At 34.2% G+C, this 20,971-nt stretch overlaps 2 protein-coding genes across 2 annotated transcripts in view; one reads left to right on the top strand and one right to left on the bottom strand.

Annotated features, from left to right (window-relative positions):
• LOC118203414 (uncharacterized) overlaps nucleotides 1-20,971 on the bottom strand; it is a 183,529-nt gene that overhangs the window by 13,032 nt on the left and 149,526 nt on the right. The window lies entirely within an intron of this gene.
• On the top strand, nucleotides 654-17,596 carry LOC118203918 (photoreceptor outer segment membrane glycoprotein 2-like). Its single transcript, XM_035376222.2, has 2 exons — nucleotides 654-1,223; nucleotides 17,113-17,596. Exons 1-2 carry the CDS (start codon nucleotides 724-726, stop codon nucleotides 17,594-17,596), a joined length of 984 nt encoding a protein of 327 aa, XP_035232113.1. The 5' UTR covers nucleotides 654-723.

The following is a 20,971-nucleotide window of genomic DNA, read 5'->3' as shown; positions in this document are numbered from 1 at the left end:
CCTTTGTGTCACAAATTATAGAAAGATCTGTACAGCTGAAACTGCACAATGACGACTTCTCCACAATATAAGCAAATTAGAAGAACGAAATTAAGTATTACATTTTCTCGAATAGAATTTCTTTTTTTTAACTGACGAAATAAAGTTTTGCATTCTGCCTTATAACTTTCTACATATGATGATGGGAAATGATTTTCTTCAGACGTAGCTTACCTTGAGATTTCATTAAAATTATTTATAACACGTGACGGTAGAGTTGTTAGGGGAGCCTGACTGCGATACCGAAAGGCCTGCATTCAAATTCCGGAGAAGGCATGGTTGTGATTGTCCGTCCCTTCATAGGAGGCAATTGTGGCCCTTATTAGGTGCTTCCATGATAAAGAGACCACCACATCTGGCCTTAGTATAGATTAATAGACTCTGTTACAAATTGTAACTGTTGTTAAACTTGTAACTGTTCACAATCTGCCATTAAAAAAAAAAAAAAATATATATATATATATATATATATATATATATATATAGCACGCAGCGAATCGCGAGCTACAGCACATGCTTGGTTTTATTTGCACGTAGCATTCAGTACGAATATCATCGTGAGAACTTTACCAGTAACAAGAAAGTGTTTAACATGTGTGAAACATTTTAAAAAGGAAATTTTGTTGATCTCTTTGTCTGTGTTTTCGTCTAAACTAACTATTTATTCTTCATAGTGAAATAACCATGGTTGTTTGCGCTGTTAAAATAAGGGAAAGTGGACGCGGCTGCCTTGGTATCACACTTTTGCTGTTGAACCTCAGCATCGCTATGATGGGTTTATTGTTAGTAATAACTGGTTCAGTTATAGCATTTTTATTCAACCAACAACGAGATATGTTAAAAGCCTTCAATTACACGAAAATTTCTCATTTTGTTGTGTTTTTGGGATTGGCTTTGATAGCTTTCCATCTTGTTGGTGCAAAAGTGTGTTTTGACTGTGGAAGTTTTAAGACTAGACATCGAGTTCAACATTTTATGAAAATTTACTTAATTCTTCTGTTTGTGGCATTTTTTCTTATAATTGCCTTAAGTATTGTTTTGTCTTCTGCTATCCACGATTTAACCAAAGGATTCGAAAAAGGCTTAAAAGAGTTGATGGAACAATATGACACGGATAAAAACAAAAAGACTGAAATAGACCTTATGCAAGTCAAGAACAGATGTTGCGGTAGCAAAGGATACAAGTAAATATTTTATTTTATTTAAAGATATTGTAAGTTATAATAAGATTCTATCGCTTTTCTGGTAGTGCTACAAAATTTTAAGAAATTAAAACAGAATAAAGTAAAGACAGTATGTTTATTAATGTAAGGGGTTGCTTTCTTGATAAAAGGGCCGATTGCATAAATCTTTGGCAACATGTGAGATTTAAATATAGACCGGGAGATTATGCTTGTTCTAGCGACTAAGCGCTATGACTAGTTTAATAAAAAAGAGGGTACTTTTCCGTTTCGCCGGCGCAAATCTCACCAAGCAGACTTTATTGGCGACAACACAGAGCATACACATATAAAATGTTATCAAATGTTGGTTCTAAGAATTTTTTATTTTGAGAGCATAAGCATTTTAATATCGTTTAAATTTTATAAAAAGCCAATGAATAAAGATAATAAATTTGTAAAAAGTCATTAATTTAAGAATTTACTATGCTTTCATGGTACAACATCCTGATTCACGTAACCCCAAGTGATCTCATCTCACGTAAACTACACTAAAAAAATCTAATTCTCTACATTAATTTCAAGTTAAATCTTAATTTGGAATACAAGTTTAAATGCAAGAATTATTTTAGTTCATACGAATAGCTTACTCAGAAATTATGTAAAACCAGAGTGCTTTATTTCGCTAGTGCATTCTCATTAGATTGACCTTAGGGCATAAAACTGGACTATCTGTTAAAAATTCTATGTAATTGTATGCCAGTATTGAAAGAAAGTCAATGAATCTGATAAGAAATGGCTGCGACTTATTTTGTATGTATGTATGTATTTAAATATGGCAAAGCACACGAGGGCTATCTGCCTAAGGGGAGGGATGCCTTTCGTGGAGGACTTTCTAAGGGAAACTGGCTCGTATACACGTTACACATGGGGAAAACCACGAAAACGCCCATGCAGCCAGCCCGTTCGCGGGATTCGAACCTCGGACCGAACTACCAGTGTTCAGCGACTTTACCGCTCGGCCGCTGGTGGGCTGCGACTTATTTTGAAAATGAGGCTTAAAAAGCTACCAGCGAGGATATTCCGTTTGGCATCAGTTGTACCATTATTGGCGACTTTATCGCCTGCGCCGGCAAAACGAAAAAGTACCAAAAAGAGTATCTAATCTGTAATCCTTTAAAAGGTACTTCCTTTTAAATTGGGCACTACATAAAGTTTTGGCGATGTTTAAGACGTTACTAATTTAGGGTGCTACTTTGGCAGATGGATGCACGGATTTTTGGCGATTTACTTTGGTGCTATTGTTGGCGCGGTTTTTACAATCGTCCGCCATCTTGAAAAACGCTGTTTGTACGTATTTTACGCATAGTAAAACGTATTCGACACTTTAAAAACATAAATATAGTTAAAAATAATGGATTAAATTTTTGTTGAAAACGTTTTTTTTTTAAGATGGCAGGCAAATGTAAAAAATACATTTACTACGAGTATAAAATACTAAAGTAAGGTTAAATTATTACTCTCACCTAGCAAAGAAATAGAATAAAAACACGGCTATAAAAACATTGCGCCAACTTTAATTGGATTAAAATATTACTTAAATTGAATATCGAATTAAAAACCATCATACCAACGTTTAAAAGAATTAAAGGCTAATCTTTGGAATATCGTAACAGGTAGTTTGGCGACATTTTGGTAAGGCGATAAAGGTTACTAGGTAGGACTTTAGCAATAATCTGAGAAGTACACAGTTCGAATCACAGATTATTTTGTCTCAGAGAAATGAGTGATCATGAGACTTGTCATGTGACATTTTCCGGAAAATTCCGATCGTGATTTTAGCTAATAATCACTTAAACAATTTCGCTGCTAAAGTGCAGAATCGCCCACTTATTTGTTTAGAAGAGTAAGAAGAATTGGATTTTTGTCAATTTTCTTTGACTTTTTAAGTGAAAATAGGTCGATGAGTACATGGATAAAGTCAAGAGTGTGCGCAATGCCATTTTTGTGCAATTCTGGGATGTTTTTTTAAGTGAAAATAGGTCGACGTGTACATGGATACCGCGTATGTGCAATTCGTAAAAACGCGTGAAACAGTGGGCGATTCTGCACTTTCTCCCAATTTCGCACCTAATCTTCGTCATGATTAAGCACTTCTGTTCCATAAAAGTTCTAGCATAAGCGTAATTCGGCTAGCAGATTGTTGGAAAAAATGTTGAGTAAAAATAAATAAATAAATAAATAAAATAAAATAAAACATGCCTTTCCTTCTTGAAAACAAAATGGCGGGGAAAAAAAAAAAAAAAAAAAAAAAAAAAAAACTAGCAGGTTGCTATAGTAGAGTTGGTCGCCAAAAAATAGCCAAGTTACTATAATCCGAAGATTCACTGAATTAAAATATTCTTAACTTCAAATCTTTAAAATAAGTAAATAAGAACACTTCGTACACTAGAGTTAAAATGACAGCAATTAGAAGTTTACTGCCGGTAAAAAAGGAAGAATGTCTAATTCTTTTTTTACGCGTTACAGCGGTTATTTCTTCCACCGTAACACCATATACGGCCGTCCTCAGAATCGGCTCCTTAAACGATCTTCATCTATGATCCACATTTCCCACATTTCATTGAAGAAGCAATTAGCGAGGTTTCCTTCAAAAAAATTTAAATAAATTTTCTCTGACCCTTGTAACAATTTATAAATAAATCTTTGATTAGGAAAGCCAGGTTGGCCAAAATAACGTCTCAAAGGACAAATTTTGATTCCGATACCAATAATTCTTGGTACTTATCAATAACAACATTAATCTTTGAAAAGGACATATCCGTTCGCTATGAGCTCTAAGGAACTTGAAGAGATTAATAATAAAATTTAAAAATGGCGCGGTAATGCACAAATATTCAGTAACCAATCAGGGATCTGATTACATCACGCATAGAGTTAAAATTATTTATATAATCATACATAATAAAATCATTAAAAAAAAAAAAAAAAAAAAAAAAAAAAAAAAAATCTGAAATTTTTCAGATTTTAAATTACGTCCAAAGGGGCGTTTTTTTAACGTTTTGAGTGTTACCTTTATTTATTAAATATCATGTTCTTTGCACTTAAACCATAAAATTCAGTTCAAGAGCAATATCGCAAAATAATGTTAAATTAAGCATAACTTTAGAATTTCGGATATACACAGTCTCGCGAGCTGGAGATAAAAGTATTTTTTTCCTATATAACGTTGCCATTTCTCGCTTTTAAAGCATTGAGTTTGTAAATCAAAAATTCGTTAAAGTTTTACAAAATATAAAATCTATAATAAAACAAATTCCAAATTTGGGATTTCAGATGCCCATATTCGCAGTAGGATTTCGTCATTCAAAATTCGATGGCTCTATGTACCATTGTTTTATCACAATGCGAGAAATAGACAATCATTTATGCAGATTTTTCATTATTTAATTTCTTCAAATATAATGCAGGACTCTAACATTTTGTGGCAACAGTTTGAAAAGTGAACCGACGTTTATAGGAGTCCGGCGCAAAATCGCAAAACGAAAACAATAGTCCTTCAGGGACAAAGCCCCTTTGGACTAATTAAATTGTATTTCAATATTTAACAGACATAAATAATAAATTTATAGATTTATAATAAATTTATAGATATTAAATAATATAGATATTAGATAATAATAAATTTATAGATATTAAAACCTATAACTTTTAAAGTAAGGTGACGTTATTGATTACATCATCCACAACATAAGATTATATAAAATATCATAAACAATAAAATTTTTATTTCAAATAAAAATACAAAATTAAATTCATTTTTAATATTTAAAAGCCGTAAATTATATTAAAAACACGGAATTTATGCATAATAAAACGCATTTTTTTTTTAATAAAATGACAACAAAGTAAGAATTGGAGGCTCCCTTCAGCCGACCTGGACACAAGTGTCCCCATAGCTCAAAAGAAGGGGCCCCGTATCTCCACAAACGAGGGCAGCCAGTAATCCAGCCACCCCCAAACAACAAACAAAAATGCTAAATCAAAACTAAATAATTGGCTTGCGCCATTTACTGTGTGCGTTTCGGTCAACTGCATTATTTTGCTTATTTTTGCGTGATTTGTTTGTGAAAGTGCAAAAGTGTGATTGATTTGTGTTCTTTCTTCGTTCGTATACTTATTTCAGTGATTGGTTTGATTTTACACGCCAAATTTAAGGATTGGTGATCATCTTAAATCTTCAAGTGAGAGAAGCCTACATGGACGCGATTTTTTGACGTTCGGAGACCGGTGTGCTTGTGATTTACAATTTATTCACTGTATTTATGCGCTAAAATATAATTATTTGTATTAATTTTTTATCCGGTTTTGAATTTAATCCTTATTGTGCATCTTCACGCTATATTTAATGTATTAGGACCATTTTTTATTACTGCAGGCATTTAAGCCTAACCAGACGGATTAATGTTTACATTTGAACCAGTGAGTGCCTAACAGTGGTGGTTTCCTGCCCGTTGGACAGAGTATTCAAATTTTCTGCTGGAACTTTGAATTTAAACTTTGAAAATTATTTTAAAGTGTTTTTAATAAGATTTTATTATCAAAATATAGTTATTGGCATTATTGTGTGTTTTTGTTAAATGTGGTGATGTAATTTTGTGTGTTTTTATGAAAACCAGCTGCTATAAAAGATGTTTTGAATTGATATGATTTTAAATGCAATATATGTTATTGTATATTGTGAATTTTAAATTTGTTTTATGAATATTAATTGTAAATATGAAATTTTAGATTTTTAAATGGTGTATTGAAATTTTGAGATGATCTTAGCTACATTCATATATACATAAGTAGTAATACTTTTGATTGTAGGGGTATATTGGAAGGATGTCTACATCTGAGAGCAAAGTCACTGGTGAAGATAATGGTTTTGATTTAGCTCTGAATGAAGCCAATGATATTGTTACTTTGGCTACAGAATCACTTAAGATTGTGGAAAAGATTAAAAGCCAAAAGAAAATTGCCAGTACATTGCCGGATAAGTTAATCGAGGGATTAGATAAAATTCTTCAGCTTGCTCTAAAACAGAGTGTCCTTATGGAAGAAGCTGATATTATACGCGGTAATAGAAATGATATTAATGGCATTAAACACGAAATTTCTGATCTTAGGGTCTCCCTATTGGAACGAATGGATTACCTAAGTGAAAATAAGATGTCGAACTCGAAAAGAATGGCTTCTTCGGTTCTTGAAAAAGGTCATGATGAGATAGTGATAAAGCCTACCTCTGATGGTGTTGATGTATTCGATGAACTTAGCAGCATGATCAAGCCAGATGATATCAAGGTTAGGATTAAAAGGTCCATAAGAAGAGAAAATGGAGACTTTATGTTGAAACTAGGTAGTAAAGATGAAGTAGTTAGGCTTGAAAGTGCCATTAAAGAAAAAGAAAATTTGAGGAAGTATATTAAACCAAGGAGGCGTAGATTTATTAAACCGAAAGTTATTGTTTATGGTGTGGGGGAGACCTTTAAGAATGAAGAGCTTGTAGATGTCTTGAAACGTAACTGTGTATGTAATGCCGAATGTGCTAGACATTTGTTTGATATTCCTACGAAAGGACTGTGTAAGACACTCCATCGTGTTTTTTCTGTTGATTCTGTTTGTCAAAGGGAAATACTGGAAGAGCAACGTCTGGCAATTGGATGGCGAGCTTTCTCTGCGAGATTATTTTTGAGACCAAGACAGTGTACACAATGCTTGGCATACTGTCACTCTAAGAGATTTTGTAAAGATAAAGTCCATTGTGCTGAATGTGCTGGGGATCATCTTGCGACTGTTTGTAAAAATAAAGACAAAGGTAGAAAATGTGTAAACTGTGTGGTTTCTAATCGGAAGTATTGTATAGAGCTGAAACATGATCACAGTGCATTTGATAAGAACTGTCCCTCTTTAAAGAGAGAAATTGAATTTATTAGAGATCACATGAACTTTAATTTTAAAGAATGACCAGTATGATTTAATTTTTACGAATTTTAGCATGTATGTACTAATTGGTTCTAGTATTTTATATAATTAGATTTTAGCAGCCGTGTTTTCATTTATGTGTATTTGTTCTATTTTCACATGATTTTACTGTATAAATTAATTTATATGATTATTTTAAGTATCAACCTAAACCACTGCGCCTTAGCTGCTGCCCAGCTCTCTGTTCTCCAAAATGTTATTGGTGTTAGTCCTGATCTGATCTTACTGCAGGAGCCCTATTGGGTTAATGGAAAATTGGCATTTATTGAGAATGGTTGGAGAGTTGCAGCTGAAGTTGGAGGGCGAACTGCAATTCTTGTTTTAAAAGAGGAAATTGATTTTATAGTGGATTTTGAAATGGATGAAGTAACAGCTATTGCTGTATTAATGGGAGACCAAGAATTGAATTTCATATCAGCATACTTTTCTCCTGCAGAGGACATTGCTGTGAATCTTCATAAATTGGAAGAGGTTTTATCTATATATAAGAGGTTTTTAATTATGGGGGATTTTAATTCAAAGCATTTTAGTTGGGGGGCCAAATTGATCGATGCAAGAGGAACATTGGTGTTCGATTTTATTGTATCTAATAATTTAATTTTGTTTAATGACTTCTAATTCTGAATTTTATTGCAACCTTTAATTCTCCTGTCGGACAAGGTTGGACAGATTTAGCTATAGGATCCAGCAATCTGGATAGTAACAAATGCAAACTTGAAATCAATACTGATGATTCACTGAGCAATCATCGCTATGTTGTCTTCGAAATTACAGATTCTTGTCTTCAATATGGAAGAGGGGCCTTGGTATCGAGAAATATTCTAAGAGTCAACAGGCTGTGTAAGAAAACTAAAGTCGATATGATGAGGCTTGGTGAGAGAATTAGTGTTGTAAATGACAGTGAACAATTGATTGGTGTAGTAAACGATTTTGAAATGTTGCTTCAGGCGAAAATAGATTGCGATCTGCTGATACAGAGGAAGACTCCAAATATAATCTCATGGTGGACGCCCGAATTGGAAAAGTTTAAAAGACGTATCCGTGCATATAGGAGAAGCTCACAGGTGATTGGATTAGATGATAATACTAGAATTTTACGTAAGATAAAGTACAAAAGAGAATTCGCTATTTATAAACGTATGATTAGGAAGACCAAGAGAGTATGTAAAGAGAATTATTTTTTAAGAAGCGTTGTTTATTATGACAGAATTTATAAGACGGCATTTGGAAAGCGAAATTTAAAGCTGAATGTGAAGAGACCTGATGGTATGGGCGATGAGCAAGATATTAATACTGTGTATGTTAAAGAGGTACTTGATTTGGGTGAACCAGAAGACATACATATTTTAGAAGATGATGTTTTGAAATGTAGTGAAAATGACTTACCATTCGCATATGATGAAGTTAAGAGTATTATATTGGGTTTGAGGAATATGGCTGCTGCTGGTCCGGATCGCATACATTCTGTGTTGATTAAAAGATTATTTTTCTATTACCCATATTTTTTTGTTGGCCTATATAATGCCTGTCTTAAGTTTACTCTTTTTCAAGATTGTTGGAAAATTGGTCGAGTTATTTTGATTCCTAAGCCTAATGGAAAGCAAAGACCCATTACACTTTTGAATATTTTGGGTAAGGTGCTAGACAAATTGGTAACTAATAGAATTTTACACTTTATGGCTAATAAATGTCCACTTAGCGAGTTTCAATATGGATTTACCTTTGGAAGAAGTACGGAGGATGCACTTTACCGGGTTGTTGGATATGTCAGACGTTTTAGGGGTGAACAACACGTAGCTTTGATTTCTCTAGACATTTCGGCTGCATTTGATTCTGTTGATTGGTCTTCCTTTCTGAGTACTGAGTTTCAAAATGGCAGCTTAATAAAACCGAAATTGTTTTATCGTCAAACTACTGTATGTGCAGGAAGACGCACCCTGTGGAGCAACCACGTGATAATTGGATATGATCAAAGCGTAATGTGCTTCCGCAACTTGGTTCTACTGTGAGTAAAGCAATTATTTAATTGCATTGGTTATCCTGGGAAATAACTTTTAAATTTCTTTTCTTCTAAGTGTTAATGGTGTGGATTAATTATTCTTTTTTCTATTATAATTTAACTTGGCTCCCAGTTTGTTTATCAAGTATATTTCTTTTTTTTTTTAACTGAATAAGATTTTGTATCTAATAATTTTTTTTCTTTTATAATGTTTTTCATTCCATAAAATAAGTTGGTTCCCTTAATAGCAATTATATGAGACAGTCCCAGTCTTTATCCTAGTAAATATTTACTTTTAAATTATGTTTTCCCCCCTCCCATAACTGGGGTTTTGTAATACTATTGATTTCTAATTACCTTTTTTGTAATTTTGATTTTTTTTAATAGTTTAAAAAATAATAATGATAATAATTGTTTAAAATTCATTCCACTGGTTCGATTCTGCGTAACAGCAATCACTTTCCCATTGAATACTGTTTTATTATTACTATGCTAAATTCATTCTGCTTATTGATTCTGTATTGACTGTAAACAATTTACTGTAAGGGAAGAATTAACGCTGGTAAGCTATTTTCAATAGAAGCGTAGTGCTTAAAGTATTCAGATACTTGATGTTTACATTGTTCATTGTACTTATATACATTTTTACTGTTACTGATGGCTCAAATTTCGGCTTCAGTTCCTCCATCGGTAACTTCTGAAGCTCAAAGTGTCCCTCCTTGTGATTCATCTCTTACTCGCGCACATAATTTCCTAGCCCAAAGTTCAGATGTGTTCAAGCTTATTGGAGCAGAGAGTTCTAAACATAGGTTAAATAAGGGAGACCAAAAAACTCTTTTCGACGCCTTTCAACTTGCTTTAATTTCTGATCAATTGCAATTAATTGCAAATCAACGTGGACAAATTGATTCTCTGCAAAAGGTGGTTGCGGTTCTGGAGCCTACAGTCCCACCAGTTACATCATCAGACTTGCAGACTTCGGAGGATCATTCTAAAATTGATTCAGATCCTTCTTAGTTCAACGTAAAAAAGAAAAAAGCCTCTCGTCCACAACAATTGACTGATCACTCTTACTAGCTCCAACTGACCAATCTATTACTCCAAAGATTCTACAAGATAAATTGGCCTCTTCAATTAAACCTTCTAAGTTAGGTATTCCAATTAAACAAATCCGTCCAACTCGCAGTAACGAGTTGCTGATTAGGTGTGAGACAAGCGAACATTTACTAAAACTTAAAGAGATAATTTCGAGTGAAGAAGATCTATCGCGATCAGTTAAACTGCGAGAACCAAAACCATTCCGTGACTCGATTATATTATTTGGAGTCCCTTCGGACTTTACTGCGGACGATTTAATTTCAGCATTGAATTCACATCTTCCAGCCATTAGAAAAAAGTCAATTCAACCAAGAACCCCTCTTTCAAGACCTGATTCCAGGAAAAATTGGATTATTAGTCTGGATCGTGATTACTTTAATAGATTGGGTCATCAAGGTAGGATTTTTCTTGGCTTCACGTCCTGTCCCTATCGGCGTTACGTGCGTATAACACGTTGCTATAATTGTCAGGAGATAGGTCATATTAGCCGAGGGTGCCAGAATAAACCAAAGTGTGTCCAGTGTGCTGGATCTCACGACGCTCCAATAACAGATTGCCAAGAACAACCATCTTGTGTAAATTGTCTAATTTCAAACGAGCATAAGGGAACAACATTTGATTGCACGCACACGGCATTTTCAACAAAATGCCCGACCTATCGACAGAAATTGAAGCAGCAAATCAGCCAAATGAACCGGGAATAGAGATATTAGGCCCTTTAAGTAGAACTTCGTTGAAATTTATACAATGTAATTTACAGAGATCTATAACGGCAACGAGCAACATTCATCAAATACAGCTTGAACTGGGGTGTACAGTGGGTCTTTTTCAGGAGCCGTATATTACGTCCAAAAATTTACTAATTGGCTCTTTATCTTCTAACAAAACATTTTTTTCTTTAAACCATCTGGCTGCAGTCGTGTACAGTGGATCTTTGTCACCACTTTTGTGGAAAGAAACTGAGCACAGCTTTTTGATTCTGAGTGATACCCTTGAAGGAAAATTGCTAATTATTTCAGCTTATTTTCCGCCTAGTAAGGACATAGATGCATTATTACACGAATTAGATTATCTAAAGGAAAACCCAATTGGAAATGTTATATTAGGTGGAGATTTTAATGCTGCCAGCACCCTTTGGGGATATCCTTATGAAAATTCTAGATCCCTTCCGCTTTTGGACTTTATAGATTCTCAAAATCTGATTCTTCTTAATAAATCAGATGCTCCTCCAACCTTCGATACTTTACATGTCAAGGGTTGGCCAGATTTGACTCTTACTTCTCCTTCCATTTCTCCTTTTATAGAAGATTGGACAGTAAGTGATAGCATTACATTGAGTGATCACCGAGCTATTACTTTCAGTTTATCTCCAACTCTAAGATCCCTAGGCAAATTAAGATTTAAAACGTTCTTTGGAAGAAAAGATAAATTTCGTAGCTGTTTTTCTCCTCACATTTCATCATTAATCCGTTCTTTTCAAGATTGTAGCTCAACTTCAGATCCGGATAACACTTACAATAAAATGACTGCACTTTGCATACAAGCTTGTAAAAATGCTTTTAAAATGAGAAGGTTTTGTCCGCGTACAGCAACTTCCTGGTGGACTGAAGAACTTAAAATTTAGCGAAGGAAGTTACGGAAATTGCGAAAACGAGCACAAGCCACCTATGAAGTTATAAATCGTGCTTCATTATTTCAAGAGTATAAGAAATCTCAGGCCTTGTACAAAAAAAAAAAAAAAAAAAAAAAAAAAAAAAAAAAAAAAAAATTAGGGAAACCAAATTATCGTCTTGGAGAACGTTTTGTACCAACACCCAACAAAAGTACGGCTCAGCTTTCCAAATTGCTTCGATAAAGTTTTCCAGCCTTGTTCTCTTCCAATACAAATTTTTCCTTCGGCTACAAGTTCACAGCAAGTGGTAGCACATGTATTAAGATCGCTTTTCCAAGAAGATTTACCAGAAGATGATTCAACGCAGCGAGAGTTACGTTTTAAATTTAAAAACCATGCTTCATCTTTCTCTTTCCCAGAATCTCTACCAAATTTTTTGGAATTAGAACGCATTATTAATTACCTAAATTTAAAGAAGGCTCCCGGACCAGACGGCCTAGATAATGTTGTTGTTCAATATTGTACCGGACTTGATCATCGCATACGTCCAAACCTGCTGGCGACTCCGATACATTCCGAAAGAATCGAAAAGAGCAGAAGTCGTACTTTTCTTAAAACAGCACAAAGATCCACTTAGACCGCAATCCTACCGGCCAATTTGTTTAATACCAGCTTTAGGTAAGCTCTTGGAGAGGGTAATTTTAGGGCGTCTGCAGTATTATTTACAGAAAAATAGTATACTACCTCCATCACAATATGGATTTCAAAAAGGGCGCTCTACAGAGCATGCAATCTACGACCTGATTTCGTCACTACAATCGAATAGGAACGAGCATTTGCACTCGATTTTGATCAGCGTCGATATACAAGGAGCTTTTGACTCCCTGTGGTGGCCGGACATAATAGACGCTCTGGTCATCATGGGGTGTCCAGTAGATATCATTGACCTCATTCAAAGTTATCTGCAAGATCGTCATATCCAAGTGACTTTAAATTCAGGACAATATGATCAAAAATTACAAAAAGGGTGTCCTCAGGGATCTTGTATCGGTCCCATTTTGTGGACGATAGTAGCTGACTCTCTTCTGCGACAGTTTGATGGAAAGTCAGACTGTAAACTCATAGCTTTTGCAAATGATTTTATGCTAATTGTTAAAGGCAAATCGGGTATTTCTTCTGCGGCTCAAGCTTATCTGGATATTATAGCAAACTGGGCACGAAGGCACAAAGTGGTTATTTCTACCAGTAAAACTCAAGCGATGTTGATAGGGGCATCTAAACCCCTCAAACGCAAACCACCTTTAAAATTGCAAGGCAAATCTTTTAAATTTGTAGGAAGCTTAAGATACCTAGGTCTTATTATTGACTCCAATCTCTCTTGGACGACTCACTTGAAGGCAATCAGAACAAAAGTAATGTCACTGACAATTCACATGAAACGAACAGCTAGTAAGAATTGGGGAATCTCATCGCGAATTTTAAAAATATGGTACTTGACTGTAATAGAAAGAATAATCTTATATTGTTCAGCAATATGGGCTTACTCTCTTAAGACACATGAGAAACGACTCTTAATTTCTATTCAAAGATCTTTTCTTCTAATGATCAGTCGAAGTTACAGAACAACTTCCAATGATGCTTTGCAGGTCTTGTCCGGCATTCCTCCGTTGGACTTAACAGCAGAAAGGGAAGCGGTGCTGGCTTGAATTTTGCGTCTTCGTCTAGAGAGTAAACTGTGGAATATTTCATACGATCCTTTTAGTTATGAAACTAGGAGCACAGAACTTCTGTGTCATCCAGCACAAAATGACATTTCATGTGCAATAAGGACAACCTTCTCAAATGAGTCAAAACGTCAATTCCAGATTTACACAGATGGATCTCATTCGGAACAAAGAACAGGATGTGGACTATGTGTAATTCAAAATGGCAAACCAATGCATTCATGGCGTCGCAGACTGAGGCCAGCGAACTCTATCTTTCAAGCTGAACTACTTTCATTAAAAAAATCAGTACATCTTTCAAGTCAATTTCCATCACAAGTGGAAATTTACAGTGATTCACTTTCTAGTCTGGAGGCCATAAAGGGGGAAAATTCAAGAAATACAATAGTAGCAGAGATAAAAATCCTTCTTCTTAACCTTCCTGCCTCTTCTAGACCCTTATTGAGCTGGGTTCCCGCTCATAGGGGGATTTATGGCAATGAGTTGGCAGACCAGTTGGCAAAAGAAGCGGTAAGAGGGAATAATCTTCCTCAATATTCATTGCCTTTGCCATTTTCTTATATTAAGAGATATACAAAAGAGAACTTACTCCAGCAATGGCAAAAAAAGTGGGAACATTCCACAACGGGCAGAAGAACTTTTAAATTTTTGCCAAAGGTCTCGGAAACATTTTTGGTTTCATCTGCAGCGCAGTCAACTTTTCTCACGAGACACGGTCCCTTTCCGTCGTTTTTATTCCGACTTCATCTTAAGAAAGATGACAAATGTCACTATGGAAGTATTGGGTCTCCAGACCATTTTGCTTTTTCTTGCCCACTCACAGCTGAATTTCATCTGCAAAGACCATCAGACTTATATTGGAGTGAATGGACTAAAACACTATTAAAACGACAAATTCTTCAGCACAGATTAATTCAAATTTTTAATATTTGCAATGAGATGTATACATTTCCAACAACCTTCGCATAATATTTGCACTATGGGTAGCCTTTTAATTTTTTTTCCCCATCTGACATGTTATAATGATAATTGTGTGTTTAACTCCAATGCATAGAATATTTAGCACTATTAAGTAGTGGATGTGCTCTCCACTTCCACATGGGAATAAGTTCTGCATTTGGGAATTGTCTGTTTGTATGTTAATATTATAGCCTTTAATTCTGAATTCTTTGTTATTTTATAGTTATTATTTTGTTCCTTTCTTTATTTTTTTTTTTTGCCATTTTGTTATTATTGTATTATTTTTGCATTTTTGTAAGTTAATTACAATTATTGTTAGCTGGTAAACAGGAATATTCTGACTGTGTAAAAAAAAAAAAAAAAAAAAAAAAAAAGTTCATTACAGTTCTTAGAATATCTGCATTTTCAGTAAGAACAGGAATTTAGAGCTGTATCTAATTATTTTGTATGTATATCGTGTCCATCACAATTGGGTATAAGTTTCTGTTTTCCAGTAGATTAACTATTTTAAGCATTGTGAACTATTACAGCCAATTCAACTTAGAGCGGATTTATTTTATTAGCTGGCAAATTGGAATATACTAACTGTAATGAAAAATTGGTTGCAGTATTTGAAACATGTGCATTTATATAGTATGATGGATTGATAACTATACTAACTGCAATGAAAAATTAGTTGCAGCATTTGAAACATGTGCATTTATATGGTATAATTGATTGGTATATAATATGTACTGAATAATTTTGGATATTTCATGTTTGTTACAATTGGGAATTGGTTCCTGTTTTTTTGTAGATGTTTTTAATTATTTGAAGAAATTGGACACTATTATAGCCATTTTACAAGAATGATTAACTATATTTGAATATGTGTTCTTATGTTGTAGGAATACCTGCCAATTTGTATAGATTGAAATTGTTTATTTGTGCTATTTATAATTGTATAATAGAAATTTATTATTTTAACTGCCATGAAAAAATTAGTTGCAGTTTTTTTTTTAAAACATGTACATTTGTAGTATGTTTGATTGGTAAATATTCTAACTGTAATAAAAAATTAGTTGCAGCATTTGAAACATGTGTATTTTTATGGTATGATGATTGGTATATAATATGTGCTGAATAATTATGTATTTTATGTCTATTTTAATTGGGAATTAGTTCCTGTTTTCCATTAGACGTTTTATTTTAGAATATGTGCTTTATATTGTTGGAATACCGGTCAATTTGTATTGACTGGAACTGTTTAACAAATCTGTAGTTTTGCACAATTTAGAATTGTATTGAAAAATTTAAGAATTAGTTTCCTTTTTTTTTATCATCTGGGAGCCAAGTCATTATTTACAAAACATTTGCTTCTGTGGATAATAGTAAAATAGTGTACATATTACAATGAAATTCCCAATTGCAATTTCATGTTTGTCTTGTGGATAATTGCGACACAGTGTGCAAATTGCTATGGACGAACATAATGAGGTGTGCTAACTGTTTAGGACACGAAGTTATGATGTATCAAAGTGGACAAGTAGTATTTACTTGAACGATGAATTTAACAAAAGTGAACATAGAATAGCCTACACAACATCATATACTTTGGGCTATGGAACTATCAATTGCCTGAACTGATGTGACTTGCTTACTCTGTGGATAACTGCAAAAATAATAAGGACACACATCATTAGGTGTGTAACTGATAAGAACATGAAGTTATGATGTATTGAAGAAGACATAGGATTAAAAACTGGTTGATATATAAGTTCCACACTCCACAACATAGATCCTATCCATGACAATGTAATTATTAATTGATCGTATATGTATTTTCATACGGATTATTGTGTAACAATTATAGTATAGATGACACTGTCAATTTAGCATTGTAATATTACTATCATTGATTCAGTGAATGCCGCTGGCGGTGGATTGTAGATTCTTTTCCATCGCATGGACATATAACTCTGATTGGTGTAGAACCTTAGGTCGGAGGTCCATGCGACTGCGTACTGCGTACTGCATTGGTGCAGTTCCGCCTGTTGTACCCCGCCCAGTTGTATCTGTATCTGGTTGCCGCTCGAGTTGGCCTCCGACCGAGGTGTTACATCTGTCATCTGTAGATGTATTACTGACCTTAGACATCAAAAATAAAAAAAATTCAGTATTAGATCTGTGTACGTATTATAGCTATAAAGGGTAAACATATTCATGTCTGCATATATTCTCTACGCATCCATAGCATCATTTCTGTTAACGTTTTTTTCGGGGGGGGGTATATTTCTTGGTCAGGAGGTTTGTGCGTGAGTTTAACAAATTTTCCCAGTTTCTCCAATTTTTATTTTAGTCTAATTATTGAAAACAATTTTGCGTAGAAATGAAACTATTCTGTTCAAAACCTGTGCTGTGTGCTAGAGTCAACCGTACTTTTAGAAAAAACTTACTCTCTTTTTTTTATAAATTTGGTAAATTGTGTTTTGAACCCTATATGTTTCCGTACAGGGATTGGACAGAAATATCTTGGCATGCAGATGATTACATCAGGCCGGAACTGAAGAAAAAAAAATCTCGGGGTGTGCCTTTTACCTGTTGTGATGTGGAATACATGGGGCCCTGCATTCATGATGCTGGAGGTAATCAACGTCCAGGATACCAGAAAGATAATGGAAAATCGTTTTACCAGACTGGCTGCAGTGAGGTTATAACTTTAACTTTACGCTGGCTGCTGAGAAATTTATCCTTATGGTTGCTATTGCCAATTTGGTTGGAATTGGTGATCATAATAACCACAAAGTACTTCAATACTTCGATCCAAGATGCCACTGAAAACGGAGATGAAGAAGGACCGGGTTACGGTTACTTAATGGAGAAGTGCCCTTGTTCGTGCTTTGAATTCCTTGAAACGGATATACATAAGATGAAGAAAGGGAAGGAAAAGAAAAAGAAGAAGAAGAAGAAGATAGAAATTGGTGAAGATTCAGATTAGTCTTAGAGAATTAAAATTGTTTAGTTTAAAATTATTACTGTGTGTAATATGTTCGTTTTATAATAAGGGTGTAAAGACATTAGGTATTTTTTGGAGGCAGACAAGATGAAAAATTAGCAAACGCCTTCGCCTGGAATCGAACTACGGACTTCTGGAATACCGGCCCAGCTTGCAGAACCACTACACCATGAAGGCACGTTAGGAAAGTGCGAGAAGTACCTTATATACTCCCCCTTTTAAAGAGCGACTGGGGTTTTTTAGGGAACCCAATTGCCAAATCCTGGGTGTAGATATTCATTATCCACGACCCTTTTAGTTCGGGCGCCACTGTAGGGACATTAGGTATTCTTTGGAGGCAGGCAAGATGAAAAATTAGCAAACGCCTTCGCCGGGAATCGAACTACGGACCTCTGGAATACCGACCCAGCGTGCGGCACCACTACACCACGAAGGCACGCTTGGAAAGTGGGAGAAATATCTTATAAGGGAAGTAAGAAGATTACGTTTGTCCTCTAAAATAAAAGAAGAAATTACAAAATATTAATATTAATACCAATATTATACATAGGCCGTTCTCATATTTCTTAGACGACCTTGCTTTGCTATAAAATAAAATCAGAAAATTGTTTTGAAATTGGAAATTGACAAATTTGGAAAACCTTCCAATATCCAACTTGTTTTGAACTGCAATTATACTTTTTTGCAGTTCAGATTGGAACTGGAAATTGTAAACTGTAATTGTTTTGAAATTACAGTTTCAAAACAATTACGATTTCAAAAAAAAATTGACAAATCTTTTTTCGTGCCAAATGGCGCTTTTAAAGAAGCAATGGACGGAAGGCTATGTTTGTGGTCTTTCCGAAGAAAATTATTCGTGTTTTGTTACTAAAATTACTTTGAAATTACGGTTTAGAAAGATAGTAAAGAATAAGGGTTATGAAATGGAACATTTAATACACAAAACTTTTACGTAAAATATTGCTGTAAGTACAATGAAAATCGTCTAAAAAATGTGCGAACAGCCTTTGTAACTACTGCTACAGGAATAAAATGCGTAAAAAAGTTTTTTTTAATTAAATCACTTTATTATATCATGAACTTAGTATTAAATAGTGATGGAAGCGTTTACTTCTTCTTCATTATATTAAAACTCGTTCTTGATACGTTTGCTGTCGCATGTTCGATATGAAACTTACAAACGAAACGACTTGAAATAAAGCATGGAGATTAACCATCTCTACTACTAGCCTAAGCAGGTAAGAAAACATGCTGACTATTAAAAGATTATTTTATACGTTTTATATTTTGCAATGTAAAACCATTCAGTTTTGAAAACGTTTTTTTAGATATTTGATTTTATATCTTTTCGGCTTAGCATCCTTAATCTAAAACAGCGCCTTAGCTGCTTGAAAAATTTTTCTGTCAGAAGGAAAAATTTAATTCGCTATTTTTGAATAAACATAATGAAATTTTTCGATATAACTTTTATCAAGTTTTATTGATTTTATTTATTATATGATTACTGAATGACTGCGTAACATTACTGGCTCATTTATTACACGATAAGACCTAGAAATTTAGTGTTACGAAAAGGAATTTTTATTTTCTGAAGATATTCCAAAATTATGAATTTTCCTGTTAAAGTACGCACCTTCTTTGGAAACCTTAAGATGTAGTTTCCATTTCGGGATTTTTTCATAAATTTTTATTCAGACGTAGCACATTTGTACTGTTATCTTTCGTATTACAAATTCCGAAATCCAAGATAGCCACCACATTTTTAGTGCTTTGGAAAAGTCTCTGATAAGTCTACTGTACTTCTTCACGCACATATCAGCAAAAATGGCTGTTAAATGGAAAGAAATATATTTCTTCAAGGTGACGTTCCCGAAAGAAGTAAAGAATTATTGTAAGAAATGACGTAAGGTGAAGAGAGTATGTTTTCGCTTTTAGCAAAAATCCTTATACTGACCACACAGAATGTACACTTCTTCGCATAGCATAAATATGTCACGCTCATTCAGCGTAATTCATATGTTTACTATATCCTGACAGAAAACTAAGAACTCTAGAAAGTATGCACGGGATGGTTTGGTAACTTTACGAGAAGAATGGCATCCATAGTATTGTGAGGCACAGCGAGCCTACGAGTTGTGAGGCTGAGGCAGCTGAGAATTTTGCTGCTGATAACCGATATTCCAGAAGCTCATGGTTTCCGAGTATTACCTGACTTACCAAAGTGTTACATTACAATAGAAAAGAATGCAGTGGCCAGTCACAAATGCATGGACATTCGTCTCACCTTCTTGCTACGTGCTTATGCAAGCGGGAATCAACCGTTGCTAGTGTATCATTCCGAGAATCCACGAGCTTCAAAGAAATACACATGAAGAAAAGCCAGTTAAACGTTATACAGAAATTCAAAAGCAGAGTGAAGAAATAACAGCGGACTCTAAATATTAATAAAATTTTATGATTGTCACTGGTTTTTGACCTGTTTATTTGGTGTTGTTGCCAGAATTATACTCGTGATAAAACAGTGCCGGCCTTAAAACTGAAAAAGAAAGATTACTCAACAGAAGAAAGTCGAATATTTACATAATAAACAGTTTTTTTTTATACATTATTGAAATCTTTTTTAAGTAGGATCAAAACCAAGTAGAAAAGTAAAAATATAGTAATTAGCGGTATAAGCAGGTAAATACATAAGATTATATGTAGGTATATATTGGGTTGGCAAGAAAGTAATTTCGGTTTGCACAAGTAGACAGTTCGTTTTATTATTCTTCTGTCAATCTTATATATTTTTTCTCTTTGCAGATTTGGCAGCTGACACTTTAGGGTTGCTATAAAAGCCAATTCCACTTATTTTTGTTCACAACTGTTAATTTACGGTCAATTTTTAACACGGAGTGCAAAAATAAACATTTTCGACATATTTTACTTTTTATTTTCATAAAAGCAAGCAAGCGGCTGAAGCTCACAAAGAGAATGTAAAGTTTATGGTACTTTTCAGATTTGGCAGCTGACAGTTTATGTTTGCTATAAAAACAAATTCCACTTATTGTTGTTCACAGCTGTTAGTTTATGGTCAATTTTTAACATGGAGTGCAAAAATTATCGTTTTCGACATGTTTTACTTTTTTATTTTCATAAAAACAAGAAAGCGGCTAAAGCTCACAAAGAGCATGTGAAGTTAAGTTTATGGTGCTGATTGCTTAACAGAAAGCATGCGTCAGAAATGGTTAAAAAATTTTGTTCTGGAGATTTTTCACTTGAAGATGACTAACATTCTGCCGCCCTTCCGAACATGAGGATGACAAATTTAAAGCTGTAATTGGATCGAATCGTCATATAACTGTGCGACCTAAATTG

Source organism: Stegodyphus dumicola, chromosome 3 (genome assembly GCF_044657685.1).
Source record: "Stegodyphus dumicola isolate Sdum_Otavi_A_Nest chromosome 3, ASM4465768v1".
NCBI classification, from domain to species: Eukaryota; Metazoa; Arthropoda; class Arachnida; order Araneae; family Eresidae; genus Stegodyphus; species Stegodyphus dumicola.
Note: the sequence above shows the minus strand (reverse complement) of the source record. Positions and strands in the feature narration are given on the sequence as shown.